We start from the raw sequence: 18,607 nt of genomic DNA, 5'->3' as shown, positions 1-18,607 counted from the left end.
ATAATGTAAATATTGTAAATAAACCTAATATCCAGTAAGGAAGGCAGTCCTCATCCCTCACCCGCTCCAAGCATCGGTCGTCGGTCATCGGAGCGAGTCGAGATCGTCCTCTCGGCTCGCGCATCAAAAGAACATCCCTATTTCGCCTCCATCAGTTCGCCAAGAAGATGGAGAGGCGAAATTTAACTGGAGGCGCGAACAAGAGAGAGACCAACGAGCGAGAAGGTCCCAGACCTCGCTTGGGCCTAGAGCTGCGTCGGCGTAATCGCAATAGCGGCGGAGCTAGTGATTAGCTAGGGATTGCGGCACATGCGGGTGCTAAGGTGCTCAAGCAAAAACTTGGAAACTATTGTTAACGTAGCTAGCTGTAATTCATTTGGTATAAAGAAGCTCGGCGAGCGACATTATCAAACATGCTGGGTCCACCATCAATTCATCTGCCCCATAGCCAGGTTACCTTCTCAGCCGTCCCGTAAGGCTCAGCAGAGGCTGCTTACCGGGTACAGTGGTTCGCCCTGCGGGGGTGGCGGAACCTTGGTCTCCTTGCCTTTCTTGGTCTTCTTCTTGGCCCGGGCGCCCCAGTAGGTGTAGTTGACGGCTGCGTACTCGAGCAGTGCCGCGAAAACGAAGACGAAGCACATGACCAGGTAGATGTCGATGGCCTTCACGTACGAGATCCTCGGCAAGGAGGACCGGACGCCCGTGCTGATGGTGGTCATTGTCAGCACGGTCGTAATGCCTGGGCGGAAGAGAAGATGAGGAGCACTGACCACAGGAGGAGAAGCGAAGTGTTTTGTTGGATATTTTGTACAGGCCCCCCAATTGGCATCAAACGTGGCAGGAGGAAGTGGGGAAAAGATCGAAGCAGCCGTTATGAATCCTGGCAAGGCTAAAGATGCAAACGTAGTATGGCCTCGTAGATGTGCAGGGGAATTAAACGCGGAAACAAACGAACAAAAATAAAATACGGCTTTCAAGTTTTACGTCGCGTACGAACTGATGGCCGTAGAATGCATTGATAACGGCCATAGATTTTTTCCCGCTCAGCTCCTCCTGAACTGCTCAGGTAGCAAATCCTCCTCGCGAACAAAGCTTCTTGAGGTACGCACTAATTAGTCTTTTTTTTCCGTCACCCGAGCTTGGTTGGGCCCCTGGGTGCAGCGGGCGGGTAAGAAGAACTCCTTCCCAAATGTGCACCCGTGGAAAAGCCAGGCGCCAGGCCCGGGCCGCTTGTCCCCGGCTTGCTCAAGACTTTCTCATCGCTGTCACAGATTCTCAGGCTGCCTGTCGGCCTTGCACAGCCGGCGATATCGCACCCTCCGCTCCAATCCATCCCAACGCCACTGATTCTCAATTCTCGTCACCTCGGGACATGCGTCACTGGATGGGGGGGGGGGGGGGGGGGGGGACTGCCCGCCAACGTATCTATCGTGCATACCTCTCCTCCCCTCCCGAGGCCGCCACTGTAGGAAGAAGGCTGTGCCGTGCCTCAAACATGTAAAGCTGCACTTCAACACTGTCGCCTCAAACGCCGCACTACATCACCTCCCTTCGACAAGTGGATCAAAGAGCGGCACCCCCCTCCACGCCATACACACGCCACTTCCTAGTTGCGCCCTCAACCCTGCACACACTACCGCATCGCCTGTGAGTGCTCCTACACGTCCTTGCTCACCCCCATTCCTTCCCCCTGAAAAGAACCACGGGAAGACTCCGGCGACCGTCTTCGGCCGGCCAAGAGGGCCCGCCAAGCAGCGACCGCCCAGCCTCTGCTGAACTTCGATGGCCCCACTCCACTATAAAGCTAGGCGTTGCTTGATTTTTGATCTAAATAAAATTTACTTCTGCTCTGACTCCTGCATGAACTTACTAAAAAGAGGTAACACAGTATATAGCTTTGTGGCCTCTTCGTGCGTGAACTTTATTTTGCTATGCCCCTTACTGCAGTGAGCTGTAAGGGGCACCGACCACCCTCTGCAATTACCCGATTCATTTGTTTGAGTAAGTAGCCAAAAAGTAAATGTTCCTTCGGTGAGCTGTATCGGGCGGTTTGTGATGTTTTCATTAATGTATTATTACTACTGCATTCTTCGTTACCATTTATAATCCACAACTTCCACAGAGAACGACGAAGCTTCGCACTCTGCTATTAATGAAATTCAGTAGTGACACTGTTCAATGCCTATTTCCCCCTCATGTGTTAACGTAAGCACCTTTGTGCTGAAGTCAATGTACGGCCTCATGTGACGGCTCATGCTCGTGAACGGCGTTGCGGCCGAGGCTTTTTCTCGGAAACTGCTCGCTGATCAGTACTGGCGTCGTGTCACCGGGTCCAACGATGCCCATATTCAGAGCCGGAGCTAAAAGAGGCTGGCATTGATAAACCACCACCGACTCCTGTCATACAGGGCCTGAGTAGTCCTGTCGTTACGATACCACCTGAGTCCACGCGATAGAAACGGCTCCCTTCGTACACGGTCTTAGTGGCTCACTCGTGAAGACTAAACCGGATTCGAACCACAGAGGCGGGGGCCATCGAGACGGTAGGACAGCGGTTAAGGCGAGAGAGATGGCAGCGGAACAAACAGACGAAGGTGTTGATGAGCAGTCCGACTAGAGGAACGGAGCGAGCAATCAGGGACGAAACGAGTCGCAGGAAGAACTAGGCAGAAGATTTGGACACAGGAGGCCGGGGTCTAGGCATCACCCAATGTGGGCGTCCAAAAACCCGCCTCCACACCTGGAAACTCCGCGAGCGTCCAGCACTCGTTCAGGCCGGCACCATCTCAGTTGGTCCGCGGCAAATATCCAGCCCTTTGCTCGAGCCCACGCCGCAGCAGCCTGACAGCGATGAACGTCCAGCCCTTCGTTCGAACTCATACCGCACCACGCTGACGCTGCCGAGTGAGAACGAACCGGAAGCGAGATCCATCCAGTTGGTCGTATTAAATATACTACAAATTTCATGTGTCCATCACTCCATCTGCTCTTGCGCAGTGTGGATCCAGGCCAGCGTATAAGAAACCGGCTCATCACAATTCTTGGGTGCCTAATTCACTCCTCAGAGGCTGCCCGAATCTCTCTTACCGTAATTCTACGTCGCTTCTTTGAGTTCGCTCAAAGCTCGCTCATGCTGGCCTCGCTAAGACGCACTTACCGAGGGCAACTCTCGCAGATGTCGCTTCATGGTTGATCCAAAACGATACCCAGGAAAGCATCACAATCAATATTGATGGAAGATATGTCTGGAAGATGAAGTACCCAATGTTTCGCTTTAGCTCAAAGCTTAGCGATAATCGTTGATACGTCCCTGCGGAGGAAGAAGAAAAAGCTGTCAGTTTTGAAACTTCAGCGCACCTTGCAGCACATTCCACGAAGAGCAAATAGAGTGGTGAAGCAAATAGACGCCCCAGCCGTAGGGCGACATTCTGGCTAGGCTACTTTTTTTCGTCTGGTCCCCGGTACTGATAAATTAGATCCAAGTGACAACTCAGCTTCCGCAGAAAATATTCCTAGCACCTCGTTAAGTGCGGGAGGGCTGATATTTGGCCTACGACATTTTATGCAAACACTGTACAAGAAACAATACCCCCGACCTATGTTACTCAGTGGATGTGCAATATGCGACATCAGCTCAACTGTGAACGATACTTCACTGACACGAGGGCTATGATCTCAAACCCTCCATTGTATTTTTTGTTGTTGTCATGCGTAAGCTTCGTCAGTTCGACTTACCCCGGTTAAACTTTCAAGTTACCACGATTCAGATTCAACTTACCACGATGACGTCCTGCTAACACCATTTTGGTAAGTTGAACCTGGTAATTTTATTAACAGAGCTGAAAATAAAAGCAGAATAAAGCCGCCAAATATTATACAGTCCACTGTCCAACCGCGTTAGTTCGAACTCGCATAATTCGAACCAAGAGATAATTCGAACTGGTCCCTCGGTCCCGGCAAAGTGATGCGTCTTTGAATGGGGGAAAACTCTCGCTAATTGGAACCTGAAACACGTGCCATGGTTAATACGAACAATATTGCTCGCCCGGAAAGACTACTTTTTGTGCAATTCTAAGCCGAAGGCCAAAGTTAAATGCTTCACTAGCCTCCGCAGCTTCTTGAACCCGTAACCATGTGCTTGCTCCGCGGGCACTCAAGCAGCCGGCATAAACCACGCCGCCTCGCTTCGCGCGCTTGCGGGGGCGCGCTCCTTTTAATGACGACAGTCTTTCTTGGGCGACTTAAACGCACAAATTTTAATCTGTCTGTCTGTCTGTCTGTCTGTCCGTCTTTCCGTCTGTCCGTCTGTCCGTCTGTCCGTCCGTCCGTCCGTCCGTTTGTCTGTCTGCCTGTCTGTCTGTCTGTCTGTCTGTCTGTCTGTTACTCGATTCAGCCACCCGGCAAAAGTGAAACCGAAGCTCCGCAACAGTCTTATATACCCACAGCCAAATCTAACGTCGAAGTCCGGTGTTAATGTTCATACTTGTCAACATTGATGAACAAAAACAAGACATTACGTAAATATAAGGCAGAAAATCGATACATAAGTAGTATTTTCCGTGTTTCTCAAATAAAAAAAAATGGCCGCGTATCTGCTCCTTCCGTAGCAAATGTCGTCAAAAGACGATTTGTAGACATCTGCCAAGGAAATGCCCCCCTTTGCTTTCCCGCTCACCTCTCATGCTCATCGTCAAGGTAAACACACTAAAGGTTTGCTCAAGGCGATTTGAATTTACCGCGTTCCACTGCTACAGGCCGGGTTCCTCATTAGCAGCGCTGCAGTACGGCGGAGACGCGCATGAATCGAGGCCGCCAACTTAGAGGTTTATAGAACCGCGTTGCCGTGCTCCACGTGCGTTCACACTCCCCAAGGAACACTCCCCAAGCAGAACGTGGAACCTAGCTAGTGGAACCTTTCGTTACTGTTGCCGCGTGATTTCTCATATGCCGCCAGGAGGTGGAGCGGGCAACACCAGGTGGCGGTTTTCTGCACTAGATGTAGAATATCATTTGCTATCGAAAAACCAAGCATCCATGAATTTTTTAATAAAGGAACACTGTAAATATCCCTTGTGTACTAATTTCCGGTCTTATATTCGCGTAATGTCTTGTTTCCTTTCAACGAAGTTGACAAGTATGAACATATAAACCGGGCTTAGACGTTTACATTTGGCTGTGAGTATATAAGACTATTGCGCGAACCCGCCGCGGTGGCTCAGTGGCTAAGGCGTTGCGCTGCTGAGCACGAGGTCGCGGGTTCGATTCCCGGCCGCGGCGGCCGCTTTTCTGATGGAGGCGAAAAGCAAAAACGCCCGTGTGTACGAGATTTCGGCGCACGTTAAAGATCCCCAGGTGGTCAAAATTAATCCGGAGCCCTCCACTACGGCGCGCCTCATCGCCTGCGTTGCGTCGGCGCGTTAAACCCCCACAATCAATCAATCAGACTATTGCGCGATATCAATTTTACTTTGGCCAGGTGGTTGAATCGAGTCACAGACAGACAGACAGACCAAAATATCCGGGTTTAAGTAGCCCAAGAAAGACTATCGTCTTTAAAAAATCACGGATGCTTAGTTTTTGCGATAGGAAATGAAATACTACACCAACTGCAGAAAACCGTCGCCTGCTGTTGCCCGCGCTACTATAGCTTCTGGCGGCATTTAAAAAATCAATCGTGAACAGCAACGAAAGGTGCCACTAGATAGGTTCCACGTTCCGCTTGGAATGCTTGTGAAGTAGGGCAACGTGGTTCTATAAATGTTGCAGTACGGTGCCTCGATTCACGCGCGTCTCCACCGTGCGGCATCGCTGGCATCGAGGCATCCGGCCTGGTGAAGTGGAACGCGGTAAATTAGATTGACTTGAGCAAACCTCTAGAGTGTTATCTTGGGAGGAAAGAGACGGGAGAGGAACAGCATGGGAGGTGAGGGGGAAAGAGAAGGGAGGCATTTACTTGACAGGGGCGCCAGTCGACATTTGCAACGGAAGGAGCAGATACGCGGCCATTTTTCTTTCTCCGGAAGTGCGCGCCTGCTTCTTTGGGTTCGCATCTCGAACTGGCCGGTGCGAATGCCGTACTTTCGCAGCACATAATTGTTGAAAGTGCGCTCCGAAGGACGTTCGATGCCGCCTGATTTGTCGCGCATGCGTTTCCAGTACCATCCTGACAATCAGAGAGGCCCCCTGTAGTTCGAACAGATTTCCTATCCTCTCGGAGTTCGAATCAACGAGGCTCGCCTATACGAGTTGACATTCGCGGCCGCGTTGTCAATCTTGAGAATGCCATTCAAATTGACCCGATCTAAAATGAGGTCGTTTGCACTGCACATCACACAAAGGGTCCCACCCGTTGCCAACTTCTCCTTGCGGTCTTTTGTTTCGTATCTCATGATGGAGAACTGCGGTAGCTCGGAGTTGTTCACACCGACAACGGGCTCTGGTCCTTTCCAGAACATCACCACGTCGGACACGGTGTACCCATCTGCAGACGAAACAAACAGGGCAACTATGAACCAAACTGCGCAAAATTGCACCGAACAGCAACCCAGGCAAAATGGTAGCCCGTTTTGCAAATTCCTGCGTCACCACAGCCTTCTGAACACGGGACTAGGGTACGTTGAGTACGTGCACTGACTTAGAAGTATTACTCGGCTGCTGGCATGTAATACTTTAAGGCGAAACGTAAATGCCAAAGAGAAATTCAGCCAGTTACAACACCGAAGTACGCAGCAACAGGTAAAGGGGGAGGGTGGGATCAAAATCTCGCCGGTGTTTAAAATACGAAAAACCTGTGCGTGATTACTCTCGATCATGTTTGTATGTTGCAGGTAATGCATTGTTTTATGCGTGCATACCCAACTTCTCAAATTTTAAACCGGTTTGCAATATAATAGAAATTGTGATTTTTTTGTCCACCAGCCTCACATTCCCGATCATGCTGCGGGAAAACATGCAGCGGTTACCGACGCCCAAGAATCATGTCGCTGAATTTGGCAGGAAGAATGGTAGTGTTTGACGGGTTGTAGTCGCTAGTCCTTGCTATAAAGTCGCACTAATTCTATCGTGTTTTTGTTTTTTGTAATGCAGGTTACGAAGGCTTCTTCATATCATTTTGGTGCCCTTTCGTTTTTTTCTTGTTTTGGCTTAAAAAATGCAAAAACGGAATTCTGGCGCGACAGACAGCTGTTGGCAAAAATGCGTTTTAGTGCTCTGTTTTCTTTTGTGCTTCTGAATATTCCCTAGGGCTTAACGAGAACGTAAAAAAATGTACTGAGAGAGAATATCCTCCCTCATTTACTGCCGGAGCACCGCCCCAATCGTGAAACCATGCGTACACAATTCTGCAACCCAAGCCAACCAAGCAGACGCAGCACTCCCGGGTAGGCGATGGCATTCTCAACAATCCCGCTCCATCCTTCTTGAAGTTTTCCCGCCCATCGGCTGCCCCCGTTGTCGCAACTGTGGCTCGCCGCATCCCACGAACCGGGGGTGCTTCCTGTGCCCGTTATGCTTTCGCGCTATTTCGTTTACGCTGCACGAGATCAGCGTAGCGCTCTCTGCTTCCGCTTGCTCTACAGCTCCCAGCCTAACGGAATTACGTAGTGCGCACTCCGTCATCTCGGCACGCAGGAAAAAAATCTCTGTTGCACCTCTACAACTAATATTGGCGTTCTCGGTCTGTCTCAAGCCACTGGACAAGAAGTCGTTTAGTGGCCGTCCTGAAGCCTGGCAAGTTTCCAGCAGACATTTCGTCCTACACGCCAGTGGCATTGGCTAGCTGTGTATGCAAAGTGATGGAGCGTATAGTCCTCGCTCGTCTGGAATATTTTCTGGAAAAGCATGGCTTGTACCCAGACACCATGGCAGGCTTCCGCAAAGGACGTTCACCAATACACAGCTTTATTGACCTTGTCACTACCATCGAGAATGAGAAACTCAGCCATCATCTGACAGTTGCCGTGTTCCTAGATATTAGGGGAACATTCGATAATATATCTCATGACGGCGTTCTCGATGCCTTTGAGTCCATTGAAGTTGGATGAAGGTTGAATCAGTGGATATCGAGCTATCTCCGTGGACAGATTGTTTTCACGTCCGCACCTGATGGTGAGACATCCGATCACGCCTTAACTCGCGGCGTCCGACAACAAGGAGTCCTCAGCCTTACGCTCTTAACTCGCCACCCTGCTTCGCTATTTACCCTGGCTCTCGCAGGTATCCCTAAAGTGCTTCCCAAAACAGTGTCAGTATCTGCCTATGCGGATGATAGATGCATTTGGACAAGGTGTAACGCGAATTCACGTGCAAGCACGGCTTCGTAATGCAGTATCTGCCACTTAGACGTACCTACGCCTCCAGGGACTTGAAATTTCAATGTCCAAGAGCGCAGCATTGGCATTTACCAGAAAATTCATGATATACTACCCAGTAAAAATAGAAGAGGCTGTTATTCCGTGTGTCACTCACCCCAAATTTCTCGGCCTGACAATTGATCGAGATCTGTCGTGCTCAAAACATGTCCAAGAGCGCAGCATTGGCATTTACCAGAAAATTCATGATATGCTACCCAGTAAAAATAGAAGAGGCTGTTATTCCGTGTGTCACTCACCCCAAATTTCTCGGCCTGACAATTGATCGAGATCTGCCGTGCTCAAAACATGTCTCTGCCGTTAAAAGGTAAATGCAAAATTTCACCCACATTTTTTAACATATGGCAGGGGAATCATGGGGCCCATCGGTTTCATCGCCGTTGCACATTTACCAGGCGCTCCTTATTGGCTATTTACAGTACAGTGACCCTATACTTTATAACCTTCGGCGATCGTGACTACGCGTGCTTCAAAGTACACAGGCACAAGCTCTACGAATCTTTTTGGGGTTACCTCGATGTAAATCAACATGTGGAACGATCGCAGAAGCGCGAGCCTGCCAAGTTCAAGTCTACCTCGCGCTCGACCCGGTTAGTGTGCACCTTTGACATGTGATAACACATCAGCTGCATCCACTTTCCAGTGCTTTCACGCTACTCCCGAAGTACTTCGGCGTAACAACGTTTGATTGCAGTCGCCAATATCTCAGACGTGCCTCTATAGGTTGTACCAGATCTACAGGCGCGGTTATCGATTCCTGGAATTGGCAAAAAATCCCACATGCCGTCTTCGGCCTTAAGACAACATTCACTATTTTACATCAGTGAAATGAACGAGGAAGCGTCTCATGTTTTTGTTGATGACTCGGTCACGGCGTCTTCGTCTGCAGCGGCAGTGGGAAGGAATAAATGCCTGGGAAGGTTATGCCTGCTCACAGGACGTTGTATACCGCAGCAGAACTGGTCAGTTTACGCGAAGCGCTCTGTACGATTTCTTGCGAGAGACCACAGCAATGAACTATAAGTGCAGCCACTAGACATCGTCTACAAAAACCGAGCTGGTGGCAGTGAGAGCTGCGCCGCAGATTGTCAAGGACTTCCCTCCAAAACTTTGGGTATTTCCTGGACTCCTTCTCTGCTGTACAAGTGCTTTTCAAGCGAGTAAGTTATTAAGGCCAAGTGATTCATGAAATCAGCGTCATACAGACAGAGGCACTGCGCAACGGACACACTATTTCGTTGCATTGGTTGCCAGGACACTGAGGTATCACGAGCGATCACGGGCAATGTAATATCTCATCGGCTCGCGCGTGAGGGCATTCCATGAGCTCAATAGCACAATTTCCTTTATCCAAGGAGCACGTCAACGCAATAGTCACAGCTCTCGAATGGCGCATGCAATGCCCGCACTGGCGGAACTCCGACCTGCGGTACGTCCCCCTTTACGCTGTCGACCCGCAGTATACGTTTCGTATACCACATGCTTTATCCCGGCCAACAGAGTGTGCTATACATCGACTAAGCATCAAAGTAGCCGATACCAAAAGCTTTCTTAACAAAATCGGTCTGGTGACATCTCCTTAGGGTCCCCTTTGCAGTGTACGAGAGGAAACTGAACAACACCTGTTCTGCGTTTTTCCACGTTTCATCTCGGCGTGAATAACAGCGGAAGTTTACTGCGAGTGAGAAAACTCAGCATGAAGGACGTTTTAGGCCTCTGGAGCCGGAAAGGCAGTGCGGTGCGGGATTTGAGGGTTTTGTGCGTTCCCTTAGAGACTGTGGACTCGACTCCATCCTGCGACTGCCTCTGTCATTTTTTGTGTTTGTAGGTGTGTACGTGTGTTCATCTGATAGATTATTTTTTAGTTTTTCCTTTTCTTATTTATATTATTCATTTTGGCATTTAACCCTCATTGCATGTTCACCAACCACCTGAAGCAGAAATCCCAGCCTTATGCAGGGCTGACCTCTTTGGTCTCATTAAAAAGTTGTCTCTCTATCTCTTGTGACTGCAAACCAGCGCTGCAGGTGCGAAGGCACCTAATGAAATGAGGCGCATATGATAAGCTGACCCCTGATGTGGCTATCCTGTTCAAAGAGTTGCGTGAAAAGGGCCACACCGTGGTGCTTCGATGGATACAAGCTAGAAATGAGTTGGCGGATGCAGAAGCACAGTAGGCATACCACAATGGAACTCGCCTGGCTATACCCATAACAAGGCAAGATACCACCGCAATACTCTACCAAGCACGTAAAGAAGCTGCAGCCTTGCGTTCGTCTGCCCCGTAGAATCGACATGAACGGCTTCACAGTCTCGATACAGAGCAAACGTTTTGGCTCACTCATGCCCCCCGACTTCGCAAAAGTCAAGAGACCTTGAGGCTGTGACTTGGAGTAGCATTGACCCGAAAGTACCTCCACACAATCGGACGCGAGGACAGCCCGGACTGCCTTCTGTGTAGTTGTCGAGAGACTATCGAACATTTGCTTAGCGTATGCGCAAGGTAATCTAGTGAGAAAAAGAACCTTGAGGCATCATTACTACGCTCAGACACTCGTCGTCTGTCCGAAGAAAACTTTTTGGGCACGTGGGCTGACAAGAGGAAGGAAAGCCTAGCCGTTAAATCCCTGCTTATAATCCGTGATGACTCCTCTGTGGATTGTCAGCGCTTAGTTGCGAAAAAATTTAAGCGACTGCGGAATAATCTATATTTTTTATATGGATGATAATCATGTGCTGAAAAAAGGACCGTGATAATCTGATTCGGTACTCCGTTGCATGTGAGATGTTTATTGGTATTACTGCATGTACACAGCTCATTCGCCGATTTCACTATCATTTATCATACCTTCCATATTCATTCCTTTCTCGTCTTGTCCCCAGTACCCTCGCCCCAGTGGAAAGTAACACTCTCTCTCGTCCCTCTTCAGCATCACCTCCTTAGAGGACTGAATACCTGCACCTCAGAGCATCACCGAACAAGCTCTTCCGGCCTTTCCTAAGCCCGCTCAGATTGTCTCAACGCAAATGTTCAGAGCCGAGGGCAAGGCTCTATTCTTCCAATGCAATAGAACCGTACCTAGGCTCTCTAGATGTTAACAGAACGTGCTGTTGGGCGAGTTAGTACATACTGAATGGGAGGCTTAGCGCAAAAAAGACGAGGACGTTTGCCACCGTCTTCGTCTTTTTTGCGCTAAGCCTCCCATTCTCTAGATGTTAACCGTTCTCTCTCGTAAACAGTTGGAAAGCTAAATCTCCCTGAGGAGTTATTTATGACGTGGGCAAAATTAAAATCCAATGGTCATGAATGCAAGCTCACCAAATTGCATTTATCCCGTTCGCACCACCTCCAGCCCTGTGTAACCCTTACGCCTTTCTTTGAGCGGCACTTTCCTGTAATATCCAAATATTAGAACGTGTGTTTTAGCCAATTTTGTCAAATTATTTTGGCGAATTCAAACTGAAATTAGGGTTGTGCGCAGTGAGGCTACACACAGGCTCTACGGAGTGCTGTATTAGAAGGCTATGCATAAATACAAATCAGCCGGGGGACTTTACTGCGTGGTCAAGCCTTATTGCTTTTCTCAGGGAGACGACCGCCACATTCAGGAATCTTACCCATAACCTTTTTTCTCAGCAGTGCATCGTCCTAGCCACTGAAATACCGTGGCAGGTACAGGCAATGAGACGAATTTCTTCGGAATAAATTCGGTGAGCCAGCCGTGTGCGGTTTCATAAGCCACCGCGGAAGGTTTAGGAACTTTATGCCTATAAATCAAACGAACTTGTGATGCCAAAAAACTATATCAGAGCCTGTGATTTGGCTGTCCCTTTAAACTTGCCAACCGGTTACCTTCCCTGGCGTATATTTTGACATTTACATCTAATCATCTCCGTATATTATCACAAAACTCCCCCCAAAATCTAGCGCAGCATTTTGAAAACAAGAAATTCATAAAGGTTTAAATATTTATGCAAATTCCGCTTTCCGAAAATCTTGGAGAAATAGTGCTCGCAATGCAATCGTGTTCTTCACATGCTATGTTACAAGCTTCATGTGTGCTGCAATGTAAAGACAATCTATTTTTTAGCTTTACAGTCTTTAAAGGATGACCTCTACGCTTTCGTGCCACTCTTATGTCAGTTTAAATTGTTGTTCTAATTCTCACCTTCGGGTGTACGCGTTCCGGCATTTTATCATTTATGGTAACATAAAAAAAGGTGCAAGGCTATCAGACCACAATGCATGACGCTTGGGCACACACAAAACTTTGGTGCCTTTTTCTAAAGCTCTTTCGCGAGTTTAATTTGCAGCAAGTATAGCTTGTACTCACAGCTTTCGATTTCGACTGTGCAGTTTTGAGAGTCTAGTGGATAGTAGTGCAAGTCCATCATGCAGGCCAAGGTGGTTGTGAATCTGCAGGGAGAAAGAGATGCAGCGCTCGTGTAAAGTTGATTGCCTGGTGAGCTGCTGGCAGACACTTTGCCGAATTGTTTCCAAAGTGGAAGTTCCAAACCCTGCATGCTCAGCGTTCGCTGGCTACACTGAAAATGTACACAGGCAAAGTCGGTGTCGGGCGCTTCGCCGCACGATCTGGCGCGGGCCCTGGGGCGAGCAGCGCGGAAACGGAAAGCACGTGTTGCGGGCGCTTTCGAACGCCGCGCATTCCGACAAAGTCCGCGCCTGCTCGCACCGGATGTCCTAACCGCCACCACATGGGATTTCCACCGACGAAGACGACTGGCTTTTCCTTCTTCCCCGGCCCTCAGCGGTAGGAGGAAGGGAAGATGAGACAAGGAGACGCGGTCCGGGCGCAGGAGAGCTCGGCCCGTCGTCTTCGAGCTCCGCCTGAGCACTGTTTTTTAACCGCCCGCCGGGCTGTAAATAAATGTACAGTTTTTGTATCGGAAGCTGAGTCTGTCGGTTGAGGATACCCGGGGTGAGATCCTCAGCGCTACTGCGGCTTGGAGGAGAAGCCCCGGGGAAAAGGACACCTGGAGGAAGATAACTGTCGGCATCCAGAATAGTTTCATACAGCCTACAATTTCAGCCCTCTGCTTGATAAGCGGGAGGTGCATGGCATTCCCAAACATACGCTGACTTGGGCCGGTTTCAGTTTCCCCTCGGCACCAGGCGCGTAGCCAGGATTTTTGTTCGGGGGGGGCTAAGATTGTTCTCGTCCCCCCCCCCCCCCCCCCCGAACAAAAAAAGTGCGGTAGTTTGCAAGCACCCTTAAAGGCTATGAAGATAAAATACATGTTTGGTTCATTCAAAAGTCTGCCTTGTCCCGATATCAATGATACCAGTTTTATCGCAATCTTCAAAGGAATAATCAAAATGTTAAATTAAACGTTTGAAGCAATGGCGAATCCCCGCCCACTTTCCGGCGGCGATTTCACTATGACAGTTCAGGATCTTGTTGGTACGATTGGCGCCCAACGACTTAAGTCACCGCCAAGGAACATGATTGCGCGATTGTAGACGGTCCATTGATCTTATCATTTGAATTCTAACGTGCAGTTAACACACTCATAACTACGCGTTAGTGCTAGCCTATATATATACCACTCCTGCCGATATCACTTCACTGCAGCGCTAAATTTAAAAAATTTTGACATTTGTTGCATTGCTTCGGTTTAAAAAACGCCTGTGATTGGAATGGAGCTGTACGAGTTACCAAAGGCTAGTTGCTATTCAATTGAACAAGGTTGTATTTTGTCTTTAAAAGGCTCTTTAAGGTTCTCTCATGATATTGGTGTTGATTATGATTGTATTTGTGCCAGCTGAAGTTGTAAACTGGGCGGAAATCCGCAGACCACGTGGTACAAATCTCTGCCCATGATACGGGACGTACATTGCACGCACAGGAACCTTGTGCAGACATTGCATTAAACGGCCATAGTTTCATGCAATTACTTGCTTTATCTCAACGTGTGGAGTATGATAGGTGTGACAACCGCAATAAAATGACGTAGGCCGTAAGAATTAGATTTTTTTTTATTTAGTTGTCCTTGTCCAAAATGCAAAATAAAATGTTTTGCGTACGCCTGCACAGTAGCGGCCAGTGTCAGGCCAATGGAGCTCATTCTGTGCAGTATACATCGATTCTATGCACTTGCGTTATCTGTAGCGCAGATCTTATCTTTAAAAAATGAGAGGCTATGAATTATACATACAAGAAGCGTTATATCTCTAGCAATAATTTTAATAAATATCAACCCTAAACACACAGACATCATGCGCAATGACAGCGCTGTTAAGCACGAAAATTACATGAACATGGCAAGATTAGTCCACACCAAAGCGTAATAATTCAGCCATTGGTATTTGTTAAGTCATGCCAGTTTAAATTTGCGCTTCTGTTTTGAGTCTCAACACAGTCCATTTCGTAGCTTCTATAAGGTCTCCGGGCGGACATGAGAAGCTTGTGCTTTGTAACATAATGGATCTGGTTTACATTTCGGCACAGCCTAAATGTAGAGTCTGCTGTAATGAGCTTGGTGTTCTCAAATAGTTGCATTATTACCTGTCAAGTTTTCAATGCTTCGTGCATAAATGCCCTATAGTCTGCCTGAAGGCGTGTACTATCCAGTAACTTTTCTGGAGCAGTTACCCCATTTAGCTACCACTCCTAGATGAGGTAGAGCAAGTCACTGCAAAGTTCACCATTCGATGCTGTATCGAACTTTATATTTAGCAAGAAAAAATAGTAACGCAAAGACGACGATGCCTGACCGTACTCTTGCGGTTAGGCATGTTCTGTGCAATCTGAGCAAAATATTGCTGTTTTGAATTTTGTCGTGAGATCTGAGGAAAGAGTTATAATGCGGTCCTACCATTTTGGTTTCAAACTTTAATGAAAGGACATGCTTTTTTAGCTGACGCGTGCACTGCCACTTTTCAGCCGAGTACAGACTGCCGGTTTTAAAGCTAAACGATAAAAAAATATCAGTGCATAAGCATGGGTGGCTCTGGAATGTATAGGGCGCACATGAGTTTTGTAGTTTTTGTTAGAGACGCGGGAAATGGAAATTATGTTGGGAATCTCCTTGGCCCACCAGAAAACGGAGGATTGGGCAGCTGTGCAGAGCCAGCATGACCTTCGGGCGTGGTGCGATGCGCGAAACAAGTCAGCATTTTGTTTTCCGGAGTGCACCAAGAAACCATGCGCATTGGCATGGCCCCGTATACAGAAAGATCAAAGACTACCATGCTTCAGCATGAAGCGGACAGTAATGAGATAGTTAAACTTGGTTGACAGCGAGCGTGATGTTGAAACTGAAGCATGGTTTCAGGCTATACGACAGGATAGATTGGCTAAAAGTTGCAAAGTTGTTTACCGTGATAATTCCTCGGTCATTTCGGTTACTTAGGAAATGCTGACGATTGCTCAAAATGTCCTTCATGCAACATTTTAGAATGTATAAGTAGCAGTTGTGGATTCAGGAATAAAGACAACAGCGCGCACCCGTATGTGTGTGTGCGGGGGGGGGGGGGGGGGCGGGGGGGGGGGGGTGAGCGGAGGAGGAGGGCGGAGGTGTGCTGGTGCTCTTGAGGGGGCCTGCTGTCTGTAGCCCATTTATTTAATTAGGAAATTATGTTGTCTTGCACGACCGATTGAGCCTTGAAAGAACGATACTCCTGCGTCCACAGAACTTCAAAGAAGGCCAGGAAGAGTTAAAGGAAAATTCTACCAGAAAGGCACGTTCGTTTCTTCGCCACCAGTACGAAGGTCCTTCACTTGCGCTGTGCACGTACGCTACTATGGGTTTAAAATTGGGTGTAGCAGTCGATGCACGCGTAGATAATAAACGCGGTAACAAAAGTCCCGATAACGCGCACACAATGCAACAGCGGCTACATCACATGGAGTTTCGTTCCAGTAAAAGCAAACTATTAAAACTGCAGCCAGAACAAATATATTTTTCACTCTTCATGTACTGATACTCACGCTGTCCCGATACACTCTGAGTAACCCTCTCCAACTTCCTGCATAATAAAATATTTAGGCGTTACAGGAGTTGAATTTACGTTTTCCCTCATTCAAAATCACCTATCCGCTCCACCGTGGCGCTTTTAACAACCAATTCAAACGCAAATACTGCATTCGGAATAAAACGAAATACACAATTTTAGCTCGCAGGCGCAAGGTACTGGGGCATCATATAAATATAAAGAAATTATTATTTAAATATCAGAGAATGCATAACTGATCTGCACAGCACAACTTAACGTACAATGCAACCTCCATCATCAAAAGACATCAGTGATCATGGAAGGATTAATCACTGGAAGGAAATGACTTACAATTCGAGGCCTCTTTTGGGTGTTGGCACTTGGAACATGAGCTTCTCAAAACCAGGGGCGCTTCTATCCTCGCGACATATTGCCGTTGTGTTTCAGGCCCTTAATATACACTGCTCTGGGCAGCCGCCGTCCAGAGAAAAAGCGGCCGTGGACGCAGTGGAGGGGCTTTAGTTGTGATCGAGGTAGAATATGGCCACCTGATCGTTGTTACTCTCGCGACGTCGTCTGCCTGTGGCAGGGCTGGTGACCGCGGTGCCTTCACATTTAGGATAAAGTCTGGGACTGGCTCGGGGAGCTGCAGCGCGCCTTTTTTGTCGAACCGCTGTTCTCCAGTTTCCTAGGTTAGGGGAGAATACCGCCGAACAAAGCTGCCTAATCGCAGGGGTGAAATTGATTGTCGCAGCATCGCCGTCTGAAGGGGACACTCAGTGCGCGCAGTCTGAGCCCACTCCAACAAAACCCTCCCGGGCTCGACAGAAACGTGAAAAAGGAAGAATGAAGGGCTGACGCGAGGAAGAGGGGCGTACCTTGCTGTGTGTCTCATTCGCAAAGGCCCTTTGCCCGCGCACGACATTCATCCAGCTAAACTGCATGTTTCATCCATTACGTAGCCCCATCGCATTCTTCAGTTACCTTGCACGTACGAGTCTTGAATGTGCACGTGCCCACGGCCGCTTGATCTCCCCTTTTCTAGGAGATGGAGCGGCCGTGGTCAGCCACCGCCGCGTGCACGTTGTTCTGCTTAACATACAAAGATCGTCTGTTCCCTTACGGGCCTGCATCGTACCAGTCTTCAACCATCAATGACCGGCGGTCCCTCTTTTTTTTTCGCCGCGAGTTAATTAGTGCGGACCACTCCTTGCTTCCCCGGCCGAGTCAATCTCCTCTGCTGAGAAGTACTCAGCCGGCCTATTATTCTCTGTGTTGCCACATGTCTCGCACAAAGGGACACAACGCATGCCTGTGTCGTCCCGTGCGCTGAGCTTACCTGAAGGCGCCGTGGCTTTCAGGGCTGCCCCCCTCCGCAATCATCCCTCAGCGGTTCGCACCCTTCAGGGGCTTCATTTTGTCACGGCCGGACTCGACTCCCTTTCCGCAGCGCGGAAAAAGAGTCGAGTCCGGCCGTGGTTTTGTGTAAACACCCTTGCGTAGGGAAGACATTGAGTCGTGAATGCTTCTACTAGTGGCACTTTCAAAGGATATGCAGCTTTGTTCGCAGGCGACGTACCAGGCATATATAGGCAGACCGGCGACGGCCGGAAAATTTTCGGGGGGGGCTGAAGCCCGGTCAGCCCCCCCCTGGCTACGCCACTGCTCGGCACTGACGCAAGTGAGATCACTTGGGCGCATGATAATCCTTCGTCGCTAAAAATTTGCACCATGAATCACCTATACCGGACACTTGTTGAGTGAGTAACCTTGCTCCATCTGTGCAATACCTTTGGGATAGCCGTTTTAAAGACTATAGTTTTAAAGACGATGGTCTTCCTAGAGCTGCTTAAACGCAAACAGTTTGGTCCGTCCGTCCATGCATGTCTGTCTGTCTGTCTGTCTGTCTGTCTGTCTGTCTGTCTGTCTGTCTGTCTGTCCGCCCGCCCGTCCGTCCGTCCGTCCGTCCGTCCGTTCTTCCAAACCACTTCACCAAGAAACTGTTAAAAGAACGCTTGAACAGGGCTTGACGTTCCAAACCAATAAAACTGCTGCCATGGTTTAGCACATGATGTAGCATGTGCACATGATTTGGCACAAAGAAAACCTGAGCGTTGTTTTATTCAGGCATACTTCTTGAGTTGTTTTTTATGCAAATAAAAAAACAGCGGGTCGAAATGTTCTCGGAGAGGTGCGAGATAAAAGCAAACATTAAATCATAAATTGTTTTGTTATCGTGTTTGTGTATAGTGGTGCTGCACTATTCGCCCTCGGCTATCAC

The 18,607-nt window shown here is 48.6% G+C and overlaps 1 protein-coding gene across 2 annotated transcripts in view; it reads right to left on the bottom strand.

The window, feature by feature from the left end:
* Window positions 1-18,607, bottom strand: part of Lcch3 (Ligand-gated chloride channel homolog 3) — a 56,776-nt gene that overhangs the window by 10,234 nt on the left and 27,935 nt on the right. For both annotated transcript variants that reach the window (XM_077702170.1, XM_077702171.1), the window contains 4 exons: window positions 12,704-12,786; window positions 6,347-6,481; window positions 3,158-3,310; window positions 498-739 (listed from right to left, as the gene is read on the bottom strand). In XM_077702170.1, the coding sequence (XP_077558296.1) occupies window positions 498-739; window positions 3,158-3,310; window positions 6,347-6,481; window positions 12,704-12,786 (613 nt within the window). The remainder of the gene's footprint in view (window positions 1-497; window positions 740-3,157; window positions 3,311-6,346; window positions 6,482-12,703; window positions 12,787-18,607) is intronic.

Source organism: Haemaphysalis longicornis, unplaced genomic scaffold (genome assembly GCF_048455015.1).
Source record: "Haemaphysalis longicornis isolate Haplotype H1 unplaced genomic scaffold, Haemaphysalis longicornis Haplotype H1 scaffold_3, whole genome shotgun sequence".
Lineage (NCBI taxonomy): Eukaryota > Metazoa > Arthropoda > Arachnida > Ixodida > Ixodidae > Haemaphysalis > Haemaphysalis longicornis.
Note: the sequence above shows the minus strand (reverse complement) of the source record. Positions and strands in the feature narration are given on the sequence as shown.